The sequence below is a fragment of the Dermacentor variabilis genome, chromosome 2 (genome assembly GCF_050947875.1).
Source record: "Dermacentor variabilis isolate Ectoservices chromosome 2, ASM5094787v1, whole genome shotgun sequence".
NCBI classification, from domain to species: domain Eukaryota; kingdom Metazoa; phylum Arthropoda; class Arachnida; order Ixodida; family Ixodidae; genus Dermacentor; species Dermacentor variabilis.
The window spans coordinates 270,409,263-270,431,591 of record NC_134569.1 but is presented as its reverse complement, the minus strand read 5'-3'; the positions used below and the strand labels follow the sequence as shown (position 1 = coordinate 270,431,591).

The 22,329-nt window shown below is 47.3% G+C and overlaps 1 protein-coding gene across 5 annotated transcripts in view; it reads left to right on the top strand.

Annotated features, from left to right (window-relative positions):
• LOC142573298 (COP9 signalosome complex subunit 9) overlaps positions 1 to 22,329 on the top strand; it is a 91,675-nt gene that overhangs the window by 4,469 nt on the left and 64,877 nt on the right. For 3 of the 5 annotated variants that reach the window (XM_075682939.1, XM_075682940.1, XM_075682938.1), the window contains exon 2: positions 15,666 to 15,738. In XM_075682939.1, the coding sequence (XP_075539054.1) occupies positions 15,666 to 15,738 (73 nt within the window). Of the gene's footprint in view, positions 1 to 15,665; positions 15,739 to 19,621; positions 19,795 to 21,933; positions 22,071 to 22,329 lie in introns of those variants that run through there. The other 2 variants (XR_012826293.1, XM_075682936.1) reach the window with 2 other exon arrangements.

The following is a 22,329-nucleotide window of genomic DNA, read 5'->3' as shown; positions in this document are numbered from 1 at the left end:
ATTATTTTATATATTGAACAATTTCTGGACACAGTATAGTTACAATGAGTATATATAGCAAAAGTTACGCTTAAATCGAACAAAAATAGCGACCCCAATATATCGAACGTCGAGCAGTGGAAAAGTGCCCCCAGAAGTTGGCTTTCCCTCGCAGTGACGGGGAAGCCCGGCGGCGCGGCTCCATCCAATTGCTTTCCCTACCGTGATTGCGCTGCCTCGGACGAGCCGTCAACACCTCCCTGCAAAAAATGATCCTGGCCCGCCCGCAGCGCTTGCTCAGACAGCCAATTCGAGGCTCTTGTGCCCTTGTCGTGCAAGATGGTGAAAGATCGAGTTGTCTCGCTGCTTTTCTGGTTCATTGTCTGTGCACCTTGTGGGCCTTCTCCCGCAGTGTTGCAGTCATGAAGCGGCAGAATTTGCCTTTCGTCGTGAAGCTCGAAATCATTAATCGGGTCGAACGCGTTTAGAAGTCGGATGTCCCCGCAGCGTGGATGATTCCGTGGAGCACTCTCAGAACGATCTTGAAGAATAAGGGGGAGATTAGGGCTAAAGCGGCCAAACTCGCGACCCGGTGCCTGTGGCACCCAACGCATATGCACGGCCATGTACGAGTGGTTCATCCGAAATTGCGTCCGCGTGCTCTGTGATGACTGTAAATTCTGATGAATGCGACGCAGCCGTTGCCGGTGTTGCCGAAGTTTGGAGCGAGCTGTCAGAATTTCCGGAAGCTGTTGACAAATCAGCAGTGGACGAGTTTGTGAGTGCAAATAATGGTGTCGCGACCACAGGAAAGCCCGAAAACGAAGACTACATTGCCGACGACATACCGAGCGCAAGTGAAAGTGAGCACAATGAGCAAAGCAACGATGGTCCTTTGCCCACATCCTCTGAAGTGATTGGTGCGCTCGCACTAGTCCGATGCTTCTGTGCAAATGCAGAAGGTTGCGGCCTCAGCTGCACCGACTCCGTAGACAATGTGGGAAAGTGTGTGCGTCTCAGGCAGCGAACTCGCCCAAGCAGAAGAAAATGCAGGACTATTTCATGCGAAACTAAGCTAGTTTCATCTATAAAGTGATTTTATAAATGGTATGTGCATTTATGACATCCAATTATTTACAAGGCTTATATCGAATTATTCTCAATATCGAACTGGTGGGCGTTTTCTTGCGAGTTTGATATAGCCGGGCTCGACTGTAAAAGCGTTTGACTGTATTCTTCTAACGGTTGATGTTCTACAAGTATTGGTCACTATCCATGTGGGAAGTTGTCATAAAACTTGTGTGTAGTCCTCGTAACAAAAATTGTGAGCATCACTGTACACAATACTGTGGAGAATGTCTTTACCAATCACTTTGCAGCCAGAATTGTTGCAAGGTGGTGTTCTATATCAGACTCCCAACTGGCGAGCATAGCAAATATTTAGTGGTATGATGTTTTTGCAGATAATGTTCCTTTGGCACTTTGACAGTGGTCTGCTGAGCAGTGCTGCATAACTACATTGTCATAGAGAGCAGACCGGTGGGCTAGTTGGTACTTCATAACTTGAGGCAAAGCGAAAAAAAAAAAAAAGACAAGAGCGCAAGAGAAGGAAAAGAAAGTGCTACTAATGGTTACCACATATATACGATCGTACAACAGGCCAATATCGCAACATAGATTTCTTTCCCGTTTTCACATCTTGCGCTTGTTTTTTCAAACAATCGTGCTTGTTGGTGCTGTGGGCCCTGAGGGAAGAAAGCCATTCTACCATTTTCATCACTGTATTCCAAACTAGTTAAGTGGGGCATCATTAACCTTTGTTTTAAAAAGGCTCTTCTAAAATCCTGTCATCACCTGGTACACAGAAGGTTCGGAAACTAAGTTTCGTGCCTAAGCACAGCTGGCTACCCCTTGCAAATGCTGACAGCAGTGGCTGGCAGCATGTTAAGAAAACATGATAACCTGGATTTTACTGCCTAACAGAGCAGAAGCAGAAAAGTGGTTGTCATACCGTACTTACACCAAGCCAGCCATAATGTGAAGAAAATTGGGAATCGTGTTGGCGTTGATGTTGTCTTTTCAGCCCCTTTGAAATTGTTTGGTTTGTACGGGAAAGTTAAAAATACTACAAAAAGGCGCCGTGACTGCAATAAAAAACACTGAGAAGTGTTTGTTTCATGCGTGGAAGGAGTGTACCGTATTCCTTTAGACTGTAGAAAGGAATACATTGGTCAGATGAGAAGGTGCCTCAATGATCGCTAACGGGAACATACGAATAATGTTAATAATCTGGTAAAGACGAGTCATCTAGCAGCGCACTGCTCGCGTTGTGGCTGTAAACCCTTATTTGACAAACCAGAAGTGATATCTAGTAACCCAGATTAAGTCACTAGGGAGATCATTGAGACATCCGAAATCATTAGAAATGATGGCGCTGTAAGTTGCCCATCTGTGTCGTTGTCAAAGAAAAAAGAAATGTTCCTGTAGCTGTAGCGGCCTGTGGTGGATGATCGTGCTGGAAAGAAATATATGTTGTGTTATTGGCCTGTTGTATGATGGTATATATGTGGTAACCATTTGCAACAAAAATTCAGTTGTTAGTAGTACGGTGTCTTCGTTTCCTTCTCTTGTGCTCGTGTTTTTTTGTGCTTTGCCTCAAGTGACATAGTCATCGTAATCACTCTGTTATGGATGATAATAGAGACCTTGTACTGATTTTATATTTTGATTTAATTTCTTTATAAGGAAAGACACATTAAACGGCAGCTCTAGTTGAACTGGGACATGTCTGAATATGCTCTACCGCAGCGGTGGCCTAGCGGTAGACCGTTCGCCTCGTGTACAGGAGATGCTGACTTGAAATCTCGGTGTCGCTGGAAACCCACCATATTTTTTTCTAATGGGTCCCTGGCCTGGTGCTCGGTTTCGTGTGGTGGTCGCATCTCGAAAGGGGAATTTCATGCATAGTCTCTGGGTGCCTCTTGTCCAACCACAGACGTTAACAAGTGTGCCCCCAGACTGGTGCTCAGCCATTTTCGCACCTCAACACTTGGAAACGGGACCCAAAGGCACCTCAATAGGTGCATTTGGGGTGTCGCATGGTAAATTGCCACCATGGAGTGGCCCAAACCTCCTTTTTTGTGCTTGCCAGGTTGTTGACCGGAATCTAGGATGTAGGCTCCTTTCCCAAGGGTATCACCCCAGATCAAGTTGTTGCTACCACAAGAGTTAAATGGAATCAACACCAAAACCAACATTGTCTTCTTCTTTCACATGTTTTGCTGGAAGTCATTTGCGTCACTACAATCACTTAGAGTGAAAAGAGTTGGGGTAGAACCCACCTTGCTATCGCTGTCGACAGTAGTGCATTTAACATTCAATCAATTTAGCCACCGTCGAAACAAGTTATGTATGAGGCTTGTACTGCAGCGGGACTCCTCTTTCATGCTTCCCTAAGAACGCTCGGTGCCACCCACCGCAGCTGTGAATTCTGCGCGTGGCCCCCGAAATACATGTGGTGCTGGTTTGTGTGAATGCTGAGAAATGCGTCATGTGACAACTGGGCCCCTCTCTCGTACTCTTTCTGGACACCCTGCACCACCTAGTAGTGGTGCTGAGAAGTTCGCCTGTGGCCCTCGATACAAGAAGCATGATGTACCAGTTCCTGCGAATGCTGAGAACTGTGTCCTTGTTTTGCTGGACACTCAGTAGCACCTACACAGTGACTGAAGTTGGTGAGGTGTTCATTGAGAGCGGCACATGCACCGTGGGATCATGGCGCAGCTTGCTGACACATTGGCATGAAAGGCGTTCATTGAGAAGCAGCACATGCCCAGTGCACTTGTGGCACAGCCTGCGTGGGGTGCCCTTGTGATGTGGGCGCCTTTCCGCTCTGCATCGGAGAAATTAAGGAACCTTTTTCGGGATTGTAGACGGGCATATTCCTAGTGCTGCATATTTAGTTACCCAAGTTGGTGTCAAATATCAGGGTGTCTACCACCCAGGAAAACTGGCAATTCCAAGCGATTTTGAATAGTCTAGAAACTCGGGGATTTTGTGCTTTTCACAGGAAAAATGAGCAGTAGTTTTGTTGAAAGGTAACGAAAGTCGTGGTAGTGCTGGCTTAAGTGGCAGGGAGGAATTGTAACGAATCCTATTTGACGCCGAGTCGTCCACTGGAGCCGGTGTACAGTCAACGAGGGACTTCCCAGACGGCTTCGCGGCACCACCACATATCCATAGAGTTAATGTATAAGAACGAATGAAATTTCGGATGGGAGAACCCTTCGGCCATCCAATTTTCCGGAATTTTTGCCATGACCGCACGTCCGAAATTGAATTAAAGGCATCGCCACCACCGCCTCTTTTATTACCTTGCCGCCTCAAACCGTCGCTCTTGCACGCAATTTCACTGGCAGCCATAGCCACCACCGCGGCAACATGGCCGAGCTGCTTCGAATTTTGCTGTTAAGCTTATTGCCTTTCTGTGTGGTGTTTTTCATTAAAAGAATTCGCCGATGTCAGCAATGGCACCGACTCCGCCTTTGTGGTCCTCACGATTGGCTTCGAAGCTCGGGAAGCTCGGCGCATTGCATAATGTTGGGTCCCGAAAGTCAACTTCGTCTCGGTACAGCAGTGTTACGCGGTGATGCATTGTGGCGAAGCACAGCAATCGTGAGAAGGGGCAATTGTCACGGGACACCGTATGTATTCTTTAATTATACACGCGTGCACCCACCATCTCCTGTCACAGTATGAGCTCTGATATGCCTAATAAGTGGATATAAGGAATAACTTGCACTCGCTTAAGATCGAAGTGAAGCGAGGCATAATAGCACTGTGTTTTAATAATGCCCTCAAGAAAAGCTACCACCATTCAACGCAGCAAAGTTTTGATGAGCAGATCCTGTGTCTAAAGGCGGCTGATTTCCCTGATAACATATTAAGGGTGGCAGCCAAAACTAAATTGAGCAGGTTGAAGAAAGAAACAGATGGCAGGTTACACGCACGTGGAAATGTGGATTGTAAGCGAGTGCAAGTTATTCACTATATCCACAAGCTTTCACACAATGCGAAAAAAGTTGCCACTAGACACACATACAAGTTGTGTTCTCGGCGCCATTTGGGCTTTCAAGACTTTGTGCCAGGATTGAAAACCGGAAGCCTAAGAGCTTCTGCACTATTCGCCATGTTTCTAAATTCACAGACTGCACCACCAATGTTGTTTATCGCATACCGTTGTCGTGTCGTAGAGTGTACATCGGACATGTTACGCCGTGTCAATGTTTGCTTAAAAGAACATGAAACGTCTTTGACGTCAGGTGGAGGGGCAAACTTCCCCACTCACTGCCGAAGTTGCCCTTGCCATCCTGTTTATGAAGATACCCAAATTATTGGTAGGGGATCCATGAAATCAGAGACAGAAACCATTGAAGCTTACCACATCCAAAAACACGGTCACAATCAGTGCGTGAGCGTACCCTCCTTATTGCCATCTTGCAGAGGAGTGGCTTTTTTGGAAAAATGCTGCCTTTAGAATGTGTCAGTCACCGATGTCTTTTTCTTTTTATGACTGCCTGGTTTTGTGTGGCACATGCACATGTTGATTTTCTTTTCAACCCAAGTGTTTCATTAAACTCTGTTGCTAGTCCAAGCGTGTGTGGTTGTCTTTTTCTCTCATTTTGTGTATGCGTCTTTGAAGGCTGGGTTTCGTCGTTTGTTTGTCAAGCCATGTACCAACAGGCCCAGCACTAGACTCTTTTGCAAAAAACTTCTAGTGAGCATCAAAAGGTGCTAAACAATAAAGATTAATGAAACATGATGGTAATAGGATGTAGTTTGAAGATTTGAGGGATTACATTATTATGAAGGTATTTTATTGCTGGCAAGGGAGATCCAGTTGACCGACTCAGCGACAGCTGCGCTGAAAACTATGAGGAAGGTGGTGAACTGTGTGTTCGTGGTGTCCAAACTTGTATCGCCAGGTTTTCAAGAGGGTTTCATTTTAAAGCTGCATAGAGTGAGGAAAAAAGTCTGGTCACGAGGAATGACAAACCGTGCTAAGATTGAGCTTTTGATGTGTACATTGTGCCAGTGTGTACATTCTGGGATGTGCAGTGCTAGGAAAACACTGAGAATTCATTTTCAATGCATAGTGAAACCAATCCAATCGCATACATTATTGTGCCCACCTGACGCAATAGCTCAGTAGCTATGTCACGACTCGGTGACCAAACGCAAGGTTGCGGGTTCAGTCGAGGCTGCTGTGACCAGAATGCAATGCAAAAAATACTTCGTCACTTGTACGTTAAAGGAACCCAGGTGGTCAGAACTAATCCGGGATTATGGTGTGCCTCATAATAAGATTGTGATTCTGGCACGTAAAACCCCAGAATTTTTTTATTGAACTGACTATATCGACAATTAGGTGCAATAAAAAAAATTGGTTGCAAGTGCAGTGTTTATTGGCATCCCATTTTTATTTCTTTGCTGTTCAGTAAACTTGCCATATAAATTTCATAGAGGATGTTGTGGCTCGAGGTGGCGCTTGGGCCATGAATCCGCCATACCCATTGACGAATATGTGTGGTAGTAGGAGTGAAAAAGAAAGGGTTGACAGTTGAACCCAGCTATATAAAACTCGCAAAAAAAAACGGCTATCAGTTCGATATAAGCCTGCTAAAGAATAGGACCTCGTAAAAGCACATACTATTTACAAAAGCACTTTATTGATGAAACTAACTTATTTATGCCTGAAATTCTCCTGTATCTTCTGCTTGGGAAACTTCGCTGTCTGTGACAGTACGCACTTCTCCACATTGTCTAAAGAGTCGGAGCAGCTGAGACCACAAACTTCCACGTTCACACAGAAGTGCCGGACTAGTGCAAGTGCACCAATCACCTTGAAGGATGTGAACAAAGAATCATCATTGCTTTCCTCATTGTGCTCGCTTTCACTTGTGCTCGGTGTGATGTCGGCAGTGTAGTCTTCGATTTCGGGCTCTCCCGTGGTCGCGACACCATCATCTGCACTAACTCGTCAACCATTGATCCATCAACGGCTACCGGAAATTCTGACTGCCCGCTCCAAACTTAGGAGACATAGGCAATGGCTTCGTCACCCTCATAAGCATTTTCAGAGTCATCACAGGGCACGCTGAAGCTGGCATGTCTGAAGCAGTTTTGGATGAACCTACACAGCTGCCTCAACGTCTTATACACTGTCGTATGTACACGTCGGGTGCCAAGGGCACCGGGTCTTTTTGTCCGCTTTAGCCCTAATCTCCCCCTTATTTTTCAAGATCTTGCTGAGAGTACACCTCAGAATGTTGTGCGCTGCGGCAACATCCGACTTCTTACCACTGTTTACTCGATTTATAATTTTGAGCTTCACGGCGAAAGGCTAATTCTGCCGCTTTGTACTAGCCATCACAGCATCACTGTGAGAGAAGGCCCACAAGGCGCAAACACGACGAACGAGAAAAGCAGCGAGGCAACCGGACTTCTGCCATCTTGCACGATGAGGGCGCAAGAGCCTCTGATTGGCTGTCTAAGGAAGCGCTGCAGGCAGGCCTAGATCATTTTTTGCAGGGGGGTGTCGCCGACTCGCCTGACTTGGCGTAGTCACAGTACGGAGAACGAATGGACGGAGCCGTGCTACGAGGCTAAGCCGCTTTTGGGATGAAGGAAAACTAACTTCTGGGGGCACTTTTGCACCACTTGATATTCGATATATCGGGAGTCGCTGCTATGTTTGTTCGATGTGTACATCTATGGCAGTGGTCAGCTAAGCGGGCAGCACCTGCCAGAGCATTTACAGCATTTCGGTGCTCCCTAAGCTGGTCAGGCAGCACCTGTCTGTTTGTCCAATATAGCACTTTCCACAGGGAAGAGGAATTTCGTATACCACTCCCACATTGCAGTCAACAAAGCGGGTGACATGGTCCTTAGTGCATGTGCCTTGACTCCCAGTGTTGTTTACCGGCCTGCCAATTCTTGTGAGCTTAAGTGGTGCTGAAAAACAACACCCACACCGCATTTGTTCACCATCTCTTTAGGCATGGTGACACCCCGTGTACTTATGGCACTGCTACTGGGCACCCCCTGGCACGTGCGTTATTGCACCGAGTCACTGCCAGGTCAGTTTTTACCTCTTTAATGAGGCTCTCAGCAACTGACACCAAGGAGTCATCGGGATACGTACACAAATGGCTCGCTTGTTGCTGAACGCTGCATGGTGCACACAAGATTAGCCAGAGCCAGGCAGTAAATAGCTGCAGTTGAACTCACTTACAATATTCAAGTGCCACGAAAATTCTCTTGTTATAACTAATTGTTGTTATAACGGGGTTGTATGAAAAAAAAAATCAAAATGGGGGATGGTGCAGCTGTTTGGAGAAAACTATAATGGCGGGAGGCCAGTTTTTCACACCACCTTCCTCCATCAGACTTCTCATTGTGTTGACTCATTTAACTGTTTAACTCTACTTCCTGCGTGCTCCTATCACGTGTTGTTAACAAGCCACGACTGTCAGCATTCAAGAATGGGACTGCTACAACAACTGAAAAGAAGGGTCAGGGGGGCAAGTCACATATGAGCTCTGCCGAGGCATTGCTTTGGTGGCCCCAAAAGGTGCCTTTTAAAAAATGCGGGAAGGTTGCCACGGTAGCATTTCAGCTTGAGAAAACAGAAGAAACGTTGGAGCGAGATCGCTGCAAGCATCTTGCCACGTACTTCCCACTTGCTTGCATAAGAGAACCGCATGTCTGTCAGCCTTGCTTGCTTCACGCGAAGCTTGCAGACGTCCTTCTCCAAGGCATCCAGGTGCTCCACGTAGTGAAGCGGAAGGTCCCTCGCGAAAACAAGCACATGAGGGACTGAATCATCTACAGGACGTCGTGTGGGGACACTGTTGAGGCAGTCAGCCCTACCGTATCAGCGCTGGTGTTGTGGCTGTCACTGTTGCTATTCGATGCAAGCACATTTGTAACCATCACCTCATCTGTTCGAAGCACTTCATTTTGAAATCTATAGCAGTGCGCTTTCTTTTCACCGGCAACATCGAGCATTGCCGATGATCAGCGGCTGTATCGGCCATTTTTCGTTGCAGTGACAAGTCAAACGAGGCTAAGAAACAATGTTGCCGACAGTGACTTCGACGCAACGAACAAAGAAAAGCATGAGCGACCTAATTCGTTAGCAGAATTGTGCAGAATGAGGGCCATAGAATAAAAATCCAACTGTGAGGGCTGTGTGCACAATTTGGGAGCAGTGCCGCAGTGCTCGCGGCCTTGTCAGTGCAGTTGGCGCAGTCCATTTCGCGTTTTGGAGGGTGGCATGGTGCATAGCTATGGGCGCAGCCTATTTGTGTTACGTGCGAGGTTTGCGTGCATCTCTCATGGAGAGAAGCGTGCGGCGGCAGTTGGGGTGGTGGGCGATTGTGCAGTAGCTCATGTTTCACTTTTTCTTTTTTCTTTTCAAGGATTTCGCATTTCATTACTCTTCGGCATGGACACCCAGTAGCAAGACTTCATTCTTATAACCGATAATGAGGCACGGAAACATTGTCGTAAGCGGATTATTTCCCCATAGAAAACATACAAATGTTGACGGTGCAGCAGCTTTTCATCGTTATAACCGATATATTCTTAAAACCGGTATGGTTAGACGTGGATTCGATTGTGTAGTGTTTAGGACTATTTGGCAGTTTTGCTGGTGAGCAGTGATGTGGAAGAAAGACAGTCGTTTAGGCGCATTTATAAAAAAGCAACCTTTAAAATATATATATATACATAGTACATACATACATAGAGAGTTGATAATCTGCGTAGCAGCAGTCAGTGTGTCCACCCACATACAGCACATGTTTCTTGCACTTTGTGTTTCTTGCACTTTGTTGCAAGAAAACGGTTAGTGGTAGCAGATTAGATATTACTTATGCCTATATGCACATATTAACATATGTAAAATATTCTTGTGTTTTCATGACTAAGTGCATTTACCCCTTCTTCATATCTATATATTTTATGTTCCTTGTGTGTATGTTTATTTTATGTAGTTTTATTTCTTGTGTATATTTCATGTTTGTACCCCCGTCCCCCTATGTAATACCCTCATGTGAGGGCCCTTAGGGGTAATGTAAATAAATAAAATAAATAAATAAATAAATAAATATGAATAAACGGGCTGAAACAGTCCCGTGTTGTGAGGCTCACGGTTCGGTCGTCGCGGCACTTTGGGTTCACCCGTGCTCGAGCTGGCTGAGACAACCACAGGCTCAGGTCCCGTTCAGCACGGTTCTCGGGCTCGGCACACTCGAGAGCCGCAACGGCAGCATCCAGGAGATGCCTTGTTCTGCGTGGACTCGGGGTCCGGCTCGGACGCCGCTCGCGACCGACGTGCTACAGTCACACATCCAGCATGGCCTTAGTGCCCAGCTCATACGCCGCTCGCAATCCACGAGTGGCGGTCGCACGTGAGGACCGTGTTTAGCACAGCAACATCTGTGCCAGACTGGAACGCTGCTTGGCACAGCTCAGGTGCGGCAGCTCAGGGACCGACGGCCCTCGGGTCAGCCAGTGTCTCGAGCACTGGCAGCAGGAGCCCTGGTTCCTATGACGTCATCGTCCACACTTGGCTCCGCGATCCTCCACACCTTGCCACAAATGTCTCGCCTGGCAGGAACTCTCACCTCGTTTACCCCAGGAGCTTGGAACTGTTGCCCGCCTGGTTTGAACACTGTGAAATCGCGCCTCGTCCGCCATGCTGATGCACCCGTTCCCGTCTTCGTTCTTCACGGAACGTGAATGGCCATTCCAATCTTCTAGCGGCACCTCGCGGCACTCACGTCTGGCATTTTACCCCCAATTTAGGTAGTTGTTTAATTTAAACAACTTTTCAATGCATTTGCATGGACAAAGTTGTAGTCGCAACTTGTCCATGCAACTTGTAGTCACCGTTAGGCGCAAGGTGTTCACATGTAAGAGTTTTTCCACACGCACGGAAGCAGTTCATGATGTGTTCACAAACACAGTAAATGCAGTAGGCGCACTTCACACTGTAAGTTTTTCCACACGCACGGAAGTAGTTCATGATGTGTTCACAAACACAGTAAATGCAGTAGGCGCACTTCACACTGTAAGTTTTTCCACACGCACGGAAGTAGTTCATGATGTGTTCACAAACACAGTAAATGCAGTAGGCGCACTTCACACTGTAAGTTTTTCCACACGCACGGAAGTAGTTCATGATGTGTTCACAAACACAGTAAATGCAGTAGGCGCACTTCACACTGTAAGTTTTTCCACACGCACGGAAGTAGTTCATGATGTGTTCACAAACACAGTAAATGCAGTAGGCGCACTTCACACTGTAAGTTTTTCCACACGCACGGAAGTAGTTCATGATGTGTTCACAAACACAGTAAATGCAGTAGGCGCACTTCACACTGTAAGTTTTTCCACACGCACGGAAGTAGTTCATGATGTGTTCACAAACACAGTAAATGCAGTAGGCGCACTTCACACTGTAAGTTTTTCCACACGCACGGAAGTAGTTCATGATGTGTTCACAAACACAGTAAATGCAGTAGGCGCACTTCACACTGTAAGTTTTTCCACACGCACGGAAGTAGTTCATGATGTGTTCACAAACACAGTAAATGCAGTAGGCGCACTTCACACTGTAAGTTTTTCCACACGCACGGAAGTAGTTCATGATGTGTTCACAAACACAGTAAATGCAGTAGGCGCACTTCACACTAAGTTTTTCCACACGCACGGAAGTAGTTCATGATGTGTTCACAAACACAGTAAATGCAGTAGGCGCACTTCACACTGTAAGTTTTTCCACACGCACGGAAGTAGTTCATGATGTGTTCACAAACACAGTAAATGCAGTAGGCGCACTTCACACTGTAAGTTTACGCTCGACTCATATTGTCAGCGACTTTGACATCACGGTAGGTCTCGCGCTGGTGAAGTGAGAGGAACGGTAGTTCCGGGTCCTCTTCCAGTTCCGTCTGCAAAGTGACAGCCATGTGTCCCACGGTTTCTGTCGAAAGTGGTCTCTCCTCATTTTTTCATGAGTTTGATGTGGAACAGACTGGTGCGGGTGTCCAGATCAACAACATAGTCGATTTCACTACCTTTTTCCAATACAGTGAATGGGCGTTTCCAAGTTAGAATTAGTTTGTTGTTGTCGGAAGGTAATAGTAACAACACCTTGTCTCCTGTGCAGAGCTGACGTGGCTTCGCTTTGTGATCGTAATATTTCTTTTGTGTCAGCTTGGCTTTCTGCAGCTCCTCGTGAGCAGTTCTGCACATTTCCTGTAAATGTTTGCTAAGCTCCATAACATAACCATATGTGGTCTTTGTTTCTTCATCAAGAGTTGCTCGTGTCCATAATTCCTTTAGTATGGCCATTGGTCCTCTGATGTATCGACCATACAGTATGTTGAAAGAAGAAAAGCCGAGACTAGACTGAGGCACCTCTCTATAAGCAAATAATAATGGCGGCAAGTATCTGTCCCAATTCTTTGGACTTTCCTGGCACATGCGCTGCATCATTTGCATTAACGTGCCATTAAAACGCTCAACAAGGCCATTCGCCTTAGGGTGGTATGGGGCTGTTGGCAAGTATCGGAAGGGCAGTAGTCTGCTTAGTTCTTGCATTAAACTTGAAGTGAAGGATCAGCCTCGGTCGCTCACGATTTCCTGTGATGTTCCCACACGCGAGAACATTTCCACCAACACTTTTGCTGTCCTCTCCATTTCAACGCTTGGTAATGCAACGGCATCAGGATAGCGTGTTGCGCAGTCCACCATTGTTAGGATATAGCGGTTTCCTTTTGCCGATGTCGGTGAGTGGCCTGAGTATATCAATCGCCACATGTTAGAACAGCGTGTCAATCACCGGCATGTTCCCTAGAGGGTCACGTCCGACTAGGTGTTTCAGAACAGTGCGCTGACGGATGTCACAAGAGCACACAAATCGTGTCACCTAGGCCTGCACACCTGGCCAATAGAATATAGCAACAACATCATAGAGTGGCTTTTCCATGCAGAATGCCAGTGTCGTTCCTCGGAATAAAGGGGAGTCTATGTAGACCTTCTGGAAGCTGCTTAAATGAACTGTCCAGAAGGTAAACGGTACGCACGATACCGGTGAAACTCTTTTCCAGCACTAGTGAACGTCTGGTGACCACAGCAAAGCCCCTACATCCACACGTCAACGCCGCTTTTACTAAGTAGCGCCAACCTTTGTTGTTCCCGGATTTGTTGCTCATACCAGTTCCGTTTCCACAGTTTCCGCTTCCAGGGTTTCCGTTTCCGGTCGTTGTGCTTCCGGATTTTCCGGTTCCTAAATTGTCGCTTGTTGTACTCTCGTACCTCTATGCAGAAGTGACGTTGCTTCCGCCTAAATGAGAAGCTGGGACTACGCAAGTTCTTTTGACACCAGAAGCTGAGGGGATGAGCGAGGAAGGAGCGTGGAAGAGCAGGGTAGGTTGGCGGTACTTAACCTGGTTGGCAAAAACTTGTGTGGAGGGGCTTTAGGCACGCTCAGGAGCCGCAGCGGCAGCAGCCAGGGGACGCCTTGTTCTACGCGGCCTCGGTGTCCAGCTCGGACGCCGCTCGTGACCGACGTGCTACAGTCGCACGTCCAGCATGGCCTCGGTGCCCAGCTCGTACGCCGCTCGCACATGAGGACCACGTCTAGCATAGCAACATCTGTGCTAGACTGGAACGCTGCTCGGCACAGCTCAGGTGCGGCAGCTCAGGGACCGGCGGCCCTCAGGTCAGCCAGTGTCTCGAGCACTGGCAGCAGGAGCCCTGGATCCTCCGACGTCGTCGTCCACGCTCGGCTCCGCGATTCTCCGCACCTTGCCACGGACGTCTCACCTGGCAGGAACTCTCGCCTCATTCACCCCAGGAGCTCAGAACTGCTGCCCACCTATTTCGAACACTGTGAGATCATGCCTCATCCGCCGTGCTCATGCGCCCATTCCCTTCTTCGTTCTTCACAGCGCTTGGGTGGCCACTCCAATCTTCTAGCGGCCCCTCTTGGCATTTACATCTGACAGACTGTATACCTTTTTTTGCTAACTTGTGTCTCTCTTCGAAGTGTCTCTCTTCATGGCTAGCAATCGCTTCCCGAGGCCATCAAGATAAGATGCAAATCCTGGCATAGTGTCGAGGCCCTCTTCTTGACCCTCGTCGCAACAATAATCGAGTGTACAAAGTTCTCACTGACAGCAGCACGTGCCTTTTCAAGAAAACATGTCTGCAAAAAGACAATGAAACCCCCCTCATTACCGGACTCCAACAAAGGCAGGTTATTATCCTTCAGAGATTTAACAGACTGCTTAATTGCCTTACTAGTATTCATAGTGCAACACCCAGAGGGAATGCAGTCAACACCTTCCGAAACACATCTACTTTGCTTCTCAAAGTTAGAATGGCTGGCTATTTTTCTAACAAGACCTAAGAAAGAGACAGGCGTTTCATTTGGTTCATTACAAAATTTTGGGCAATGTTGTAACCTTGCTAGACACATTGCAACCACCTTGCCAGATGTAAGGGCTGGATTCCTGCAGCAGGCTTGTTTCCACACAAACGACGACGGAAGACGTCGAACCCACAGGAACTCAGTCCATCTTGCTGCCTCACGAGTTCAAGCTCTGAAAACCAATTCCCACTTGTTGCATCCACTAGGTTGCAACGCGGTGAGGACTCTGAGCCAGAGCTGCAGATGGCAGACTAAGGACCATGTCACCCACTTTGTTGGCTGCAATGTGGGGGCGGTATACAAAATTTTACTTCCCTGGGGAAAGTGCTACATTGGACAAACAGGCAGGTGCCTGAATGACTGCCTTAGAGTGAATGCTGTAAACACTCTGGCAGCTGCTGGCCACTTGGCTGACCACTGCCATAGATGCACACGTAAATGCTCCCTGTGTTTTCATAACACGGAAGAGCTCAGATGGTTCGCTAGGCAGTTAGAGAGGGAAATATTTGAGGTGCATTGCATTTCAAAAGCTGCTGATAAATGTGTAAGTGCTCTATCACTGGCACTCACTGATAAAGAAATGTACCTTGAGAAGAACCTGATCTATTCTTTGTAATGGCTTGCTGTGGGCGCCTATCGGCTTCATTCTGCATTTGGTTTTCTCCTACTTGGCACACTCGTTTATGCATCTGTCTGTGCATTTATTTGAGCATACGGTGGTTTCTTGCATGTTTTTCTGAATAAAGCTTGTCAGTTGAAGTCTAGCACTCTGTCATGTCCCAACTTTTTTTTTCTGTTAGTCTTGCTAGCACTAGTAACTGTCACAGCAAATGCATCAACACCAACTATCCCAACTTTCTGTGTTGATTGCGCTGATGAATGGGTGGGGTTGCCTCGTGGCAAACATTTAATGGCCTTGGCGCTGTTGAGACGTAACAGTAATTTAGGCAGGAAAGTAGTTCGCTGTACTTTTTTTTATATTGCCCTTGGTTAGCTTACATTTGAAGAAACTTTTTATTTTTTTGTCCTTATGATTGAAATTGGCATTTAATGAATATGGCAAACCAAGTCATTTATTGCTTTTTTTTATATTTCTTTACAGTGATGTCGCATGCAAAGCTTGTTTGGTACTTGCAGTTGATTGTTGTCTGACTGTCATGTGATAATGAATGCATTGCAGGCTGGAGGTTCTGGGGGCCTTCTTATGGACCTGGCTGCAAATGAAAAGTCCGTCCATGCAGACTTTTTCAATGGTATGTCGCAAGAAATGGAGGCTGTGTGTCTCACGACGCCGGTTGCACTGGGCCTCTTTTATAGTGCAATCTAGAGGGACAATTTATACAGCTTAAAGGTGTGGTTTGGCTTGTCTTGGCTACATGGTTGTGCAGATGAAGCTTTCTTGGAATTAGTAACGTCATGGTTCAACCATAATGCATTCAATGGTGCCTTGTCACGGCTAAAGTAGTGTGCAATATGCTTTTTATTTCTTCATTATTATGCAACCATTTCATTTTGTTAAGACATTAGAATGGACACACAAGTTCACAGTTACATTGACACGTGTACTTATTTATCCTTTTCTCAGAGACTGCATTTCACCCACATCATACACCTTAATATTATCCCTCGGTGCAAGATGCGCCTGCATGATTGGAAGTTACTGGAATGTCATCAATGGTTCTATCCATTGTCTGTTGTCACCATACTTTGTGCAACCTGATTGTATGTGCAACACCAATTGTGTGCAGTCAAATCCAGTTATAACGAACAGTGTGATTTGCCGCTATTTGTTCAATATATGTAGTTCGATGTGACCGAACCTGCTTATAACGAACTTCAGCACCAATTTTGTTATACGCTACGTTTGTCTGATGGCTTATTGTTTTTCAAGATGGTACTTAGCAGATGCTGCAACTTCTGACTTTTTCTCGCCACTCTCGATGATTCGCATTATCTCAACTTTGTCAGAAAGCCGCAAGGCTTGCCGCTTCTATGTCGTCATCTTGCAGGATGGACCGCCGGAATGCAAGCACATAGAAACGTAGGCACTGCGAGAGTCATGAGAGTAGTCACAGAAGTGTGACTCGCAAATGCAAACAACAGACGCATGGAGGTCGCAGAAAAGTTAGTAGGCTGCAACAGCCCAGGGAGCCACCAACGTTCCACAGTTCAACATTTCAGGAACCAGAAAGCTGGCTGTAGACGTATGAGAGGGCCACTACATTAACAGCTGGAACAGCGACAACAAGCTGGGCCATGTCTTTTTCGCATTGGAAGATGCCACCAGGATGTGGTTCGAGAATCGACAAGCCACCTTCACGACATGGGACCTGTACCAGTGTGGCTTCCTGCAGACATTCACAAGCACCGTGTGCAAAGAGTGAGGCCAAGCTCTACTAGAAAATGGAGTACAGCTGCCCAATGAGACCGCTGCGATCTTCATGTAGGAAATGACCCGTATTTTCCAGCATGGCGACCCGAAAATGTTGGAGAAAAAAGTCCGCTTCCCGATGCGGGACATCAAGCAAGAACTTTTATATTGGATTGGCCCACAACCCGCCGACCAACTGTAGCTGAGTTTTTAAAAATAGAAGCATCGATGACTGAAAAAACTAGAAATGTGCACCAGGCAATATAAATGCCAAGTGCTCATACTGCAGTGCGCCATCAAAGCACTGGGGTCCCACAACCTCCTAGAGACCATCAGGGCCATTGTGCGCAAAGAACTGCGCAAGACCTTGCCTTTGTTGCAACCCCAGGTGGCCTCGGTCACTTACATGGTCAAGGACGAACTACAGTGATCACTTGGAGCTCCTCAGGTGCAGCCCCAATCGCTGCAACCCCAGCCAGAAGTGATGCCGTCACCCGCCACCATGGTCCGCCTCTGCACCAGGGCCCTGCAGCGCCACAATTTCGTTGTCCACGGCCACCACTTGCCAGCACGCCCGATCATCGTCCGCTGTACTATCACTGTGAAGAAGCGGGCCACGTCTACCGCCCATACGGCGAAATTAAATTACGAGGTGTCGCTGTCAGCGCTCCGCACCCGCAGCCAGGTGAACGCCCTCACAATATCACCGACTGCTTCGCTGACACTCAGTAGAGCCCTTTGTGATATGATGCGCGCGACGTTGGACTTGTGTCGAGACGTGTCGATGACTGCAACACAATCCCTAAGAGAAACAACCAAAAGCCTGGAAAAAGGGAATAGCAGAAAGGCGGCAGAAAGCTGAAGAGGGAGAAAGAAGAAAAAGAAGCGCGAGGCATGAGGCGAGAGAGCATGGCGCTGGGGGGGCTCGGAAGACTTCTGTCAAGGAGGCGGGGCCAGTTCGTGGAGCAGACAAAAAAGGAAATGCGTGCCTAGGCAGAGCCAGGAGGCAGCCCTGCTATTTCAAGGGACCGGGCTGTTCCAGGGATGTCCACGGATGACGGTCCACGGTTGGGCTGAGCCTGGTGAATAGACGGTCAGGCGAGAGGACCCAGGCCTGCCGCACAACCTGGGCCCTGCTGACTGTTGCTGAGCGTGGCTCCTGCGCCACCAACCGACGCTTCCTGAAGAGCGTGGCTACAACCCATGCACCAACCGTTCCTAAGTGCTGATCCAGCACTTGGTCCCACTGTTGTCTCCTGGAGAACACAGCTGGGACCCACCCTTTGATTGACTGTGCTGGTCGCGACTACCAAGCATCACATTGAGGCTAGCATCGACAAGAGACCATCGGTTCATCCACGGCCGCATCCTTGGCAACAACCTCTACATATGGGCTGATGCGATCTTTCTCGGTGAACCCAGGTTTATACGATCATTGTGACTCTGACTTATTGCGTCATTAATGGGCGAAGTAGTGAAACGTGCAGAGCAACTCTATAGCCGTGATCGTGCCCTGCTCGTTGATTCTTGCCAGCTATAACGTTTTATTCTGTGTGCTCCTGCATGTGCTGTATATATAGTTTATTCAATCTTATGAGAGTGCAGCGAGAAAAGATCACATTTTGTCTGCAAATGGCTCTGTCTAATATTCACACCAAGGTTGCCCTTGCGTGCACGATATCCACCTTCGACATTACACATTACACCCTCGACGACTGTCCCGTTTGCCGTCACCAGGCCACTACCTGTTGCCACAGCATCTTCCGTACACTGGCCCAGCTTGTGACAGTACTAGAGGCCATGAAGTTATCAGGGCTAACTCTGAAGCCAGAAAAGTGCCACTTCTCTTACGATGAGGTTCTGTTCCGGGGCCACGTCATCAACAAATCTGGAGTCTGCCCGGACTCACAGAAGTCAGCTGCCATCGCAAAGTTCCAGCAGCTTCTCGACAAGAAGGCAGTGCGTAGATTCCTTGGCATGTGTGCCTACTACAGGTGCTTTGTCAAGGACTTTTCACGCATTGCTGAGCCACTGACAAGCTAGCTAAATGTGATCTTGATTTCAAGTTGGAAATGCCACAAGCCAATGCATTTCAAGAACTCAAACAACGAATGCAGTGGACACTGGTTCTTACGCACTTCGACGAGGACGCCGATACAGAAATCCAAACTGGCACCAGTAGCCTAGAACTTGGTACCGTTCTATTCCAGAGGAAAGACGGACTTGAACCGGTTATAGGTTACGCTAGCTGGTCACTATCAAAAGCAGAAGGTAATTATTCTACTACCGAAGAGGAATGCCTCGCCATCATTTGGTCTACAGCCAAATTCTGCCCTTACCTGTAATGGCAGGCGGTTCAATGTAGTCAGTGACCATCATGTGTTGTGTTGGCTTACAAATTTAAAGGACCCTTCATTATGCTTGGCTCGGTGGAGCCTCAGACTGCAAGGATATGATATCACTGTAATGTAAACGTCCGGGCGAAAACACTCTGATGCTGACTGCTTATCTCGCACTGCCGTGGATCTGCCGCCCCAAGATTACCATGACGGACGTCTCTTTAGGTACGCTAAGTGCAGGCGACTTTGCCGAGCAGCAGCGAGCTGACCCAGAGCTCAGAAGCCTGGCTGAGTACTTGCATGGCAAGACCAACTTTGTCCCGAGGGTATTTAGGCACAGATTGTCATTGTTTTTCTTACGAAACAACATCCTGGTGAAGAACTTTTTGCCAGCCTGCTCAGACTACCTTCTTGTTGTGCCCACAGCACTGCAGTCAGAAGTCCTGCCCGGCATGATGATAAGACAGCTGGGCACTTCGGGTTTTTCCGTACGCTCGCAAGAATACAAGAGAAGTACTATTGGCTGCACCTGACTGCCGACATCACCCATTATGTGAAGACATGTTGAAACTGCCAGCGACACAAGACACACCAACAAGGTGGGCGTTATTACTACAACCAATCGAGTGTCCTTGCTGACTATTTCAGCAGATCGGGATGTATTTGTTAGGACCCTTTCCAACGTCAACATCTGGAAACAAGTGGATCGTCATGGCCACCAACTACCTTACCTTCTTCTACATTACGTGCGTTGAAACAGTTTCTTTCGTATCAGTAATGAATAATATCGTTAATATAGGCAAGCTTGCGGCAATAATGTAGCCATGTCCACTTTGAGGGGACAGAAATAGATGGGTGCACTTAGCTGCCAGTGGCATAGAAACACATGGCGGGCATGCTGCGGAAACTGCGGCATTTGTCTTTGCTACTATCCTAATGCGGCACGTTTCGTCTAAGGGTGGACGAATATCTTAGCTGTGTTGCAAGCGTTGGAATATGAATAGGTATATGGAATAGGAATATGAATATGAACGTATCAGTGTAAATGTGGCTGCTATCATACCGCTCGCGTTTTGTTGCATGCCCACGAGTGCAGATGAAAATCGAAAGGCGCCTTTTTTGTTGTTGTTTACCACAACCATTATAAAGCCTACACATAATAAAGGCAAGTTTGGTTGTAGCTTTCTTGTTTTTTTTTTTTTTTTTTTTGTCATGGAAGTGCGGAAAGCGCGATCAGTATTAGCTAGACTTGGCACACGACATATCGCTGTGGCAAGTTCGGGGTGTGATCATTACACAGGAAATATAAAAAAAATCAAATCTTGACGATAAAATTCGAGGGTGCGATCATTACACAAGTGCAATGATTATGCGAGTAAATACGGTAACTACAATTTATTGCTTGAAGAAGTCTGTATTCTTCTGGTGAGTAGACAGAAAGCGCTGCAGGATGAACGCCTCCACATCCTTAACCTTCCTCTTAATGTTATCAGGGACATCTTTACATATGTCAAGCTATGACATCGTGTCCCTCTGCAAGGCAGCAGACGAGTGGACTGGCTGCAGTGCATCGGACTGCCGCTATCCTATCAGCACCAGGATCTGTGCATTTGCGGCCGTCACCTTACACCAGAAGGTTACTAATGCAATAGCCTCTCGCGAGTCCGGTGTTAGGGTAAGCGCAAGCACAAGGGGACAGGGCCTGGCCGTTTGACCGTGTCACTTCACGGGATTAGCAGAAGCGCAAATGTGAATGGTCTGCATGGTACCAGGTCTGCACCTGGTAACACACAGCTCAACCACAAACTGTAGCAGTAACAAAATGTATTCTTCTTTGCTGCTGGTGTAAATTTTTCGCACAAATGTAATCATTAACACATTTTGTAAATGTTTAAAGTGTTTTAGACTTGGTTAGAGCAATATTAGTGCTTTGTTTGGCTGCTTAAGTTATGCGCCAACAGGTGGCTGGACCATGCAGACCGATCAGGCCACTCACGTACATTTACGCTAAAGTTGCTTGATCAGCTTGAGTTTATTTGTTGCTTGTTCCTCGCAGTACTCGCGACAGCATGAAGTCTTTTAAGCAGAGCGCGTTCGAGGTACATGCAGACCTGCACAGCTGTACCTTAACACATGTGCTGAAAGGGCATTACGCAGAATATGTGCATTTTGCTGCCCTCGGCACCATTTGCCTGCCAGCCGATGCTTCATCCTGGAAGTAGGGAAAGAAGTGGCTGCTTTGACTAAAGGAATGAATCCTCCCTACCGCAGGCATATTTTATCTGTGCGCGCGAGAAGCGTAGGGAAGTGAAGGTTAGCGGATGCACTGCAAGAGTCGGCAAGGCTTCACAGAACGTACACTTGCGAACACATCAAACGGCTGTTCCATGGTCGCATCTAGGCCGATTATACGCGCATACTGTTCTGCACCGTGCGCCGGCTATCGCAAAACTTTGGTGCCGTGATGCTTCACTTACCGTGGTAAGAATTCACCTCAGGCTGCTGTCAATGAATCTAAACGCGGAGTCAGATATGACATTCTGCTTCCTCGCTGGCGCTCTGTCGCAGTGATGCGCGGCCACCCAAAGTTTGCTCAATAAAGCATGACGATTCCTCGAGCAAAAGTGTGTTTGTGCTTATAAACTCCAAATGGATCGCAAATGGGTCTGTGTGTCGTACGTGTCTCCAGTGCATTCTTGCAGTGCAGTGAGAATATGTACATTTTTTCTTATCGCCAGACGACCAGCTAGCAAGACGTATAGCCGAAGCAGAGAAAAGCAAGTAGAAGGCAGCTATAAAGGTGGCCTTTCTTTAAAAGAACATGCAAGAACTTGGCAGCGACCGGTACCTGCGGTTGATGAGAACAGTTCAGTTGGATGACCTTATAAGGCATGTTTATTTTCATAAAAGCCGGTAAAAGCAGCCGATTCGACCTCATGGGCCAATTTGCGAAGTTCATTATGAACTTCTTTCAATATGACTTTGGCAATGGTAATGCAATGAGACATCGCGATTGTTTAGTATTCCTGCAGAGCGCACGTGTCCGAGCAGCCCGGTTGCGCGCTGCGCGGCGTGGTTTCGCAAGAAATGTATACAAGAGAGGAAAGCTGGCCCGATAGGCAGAGCAATGCCAT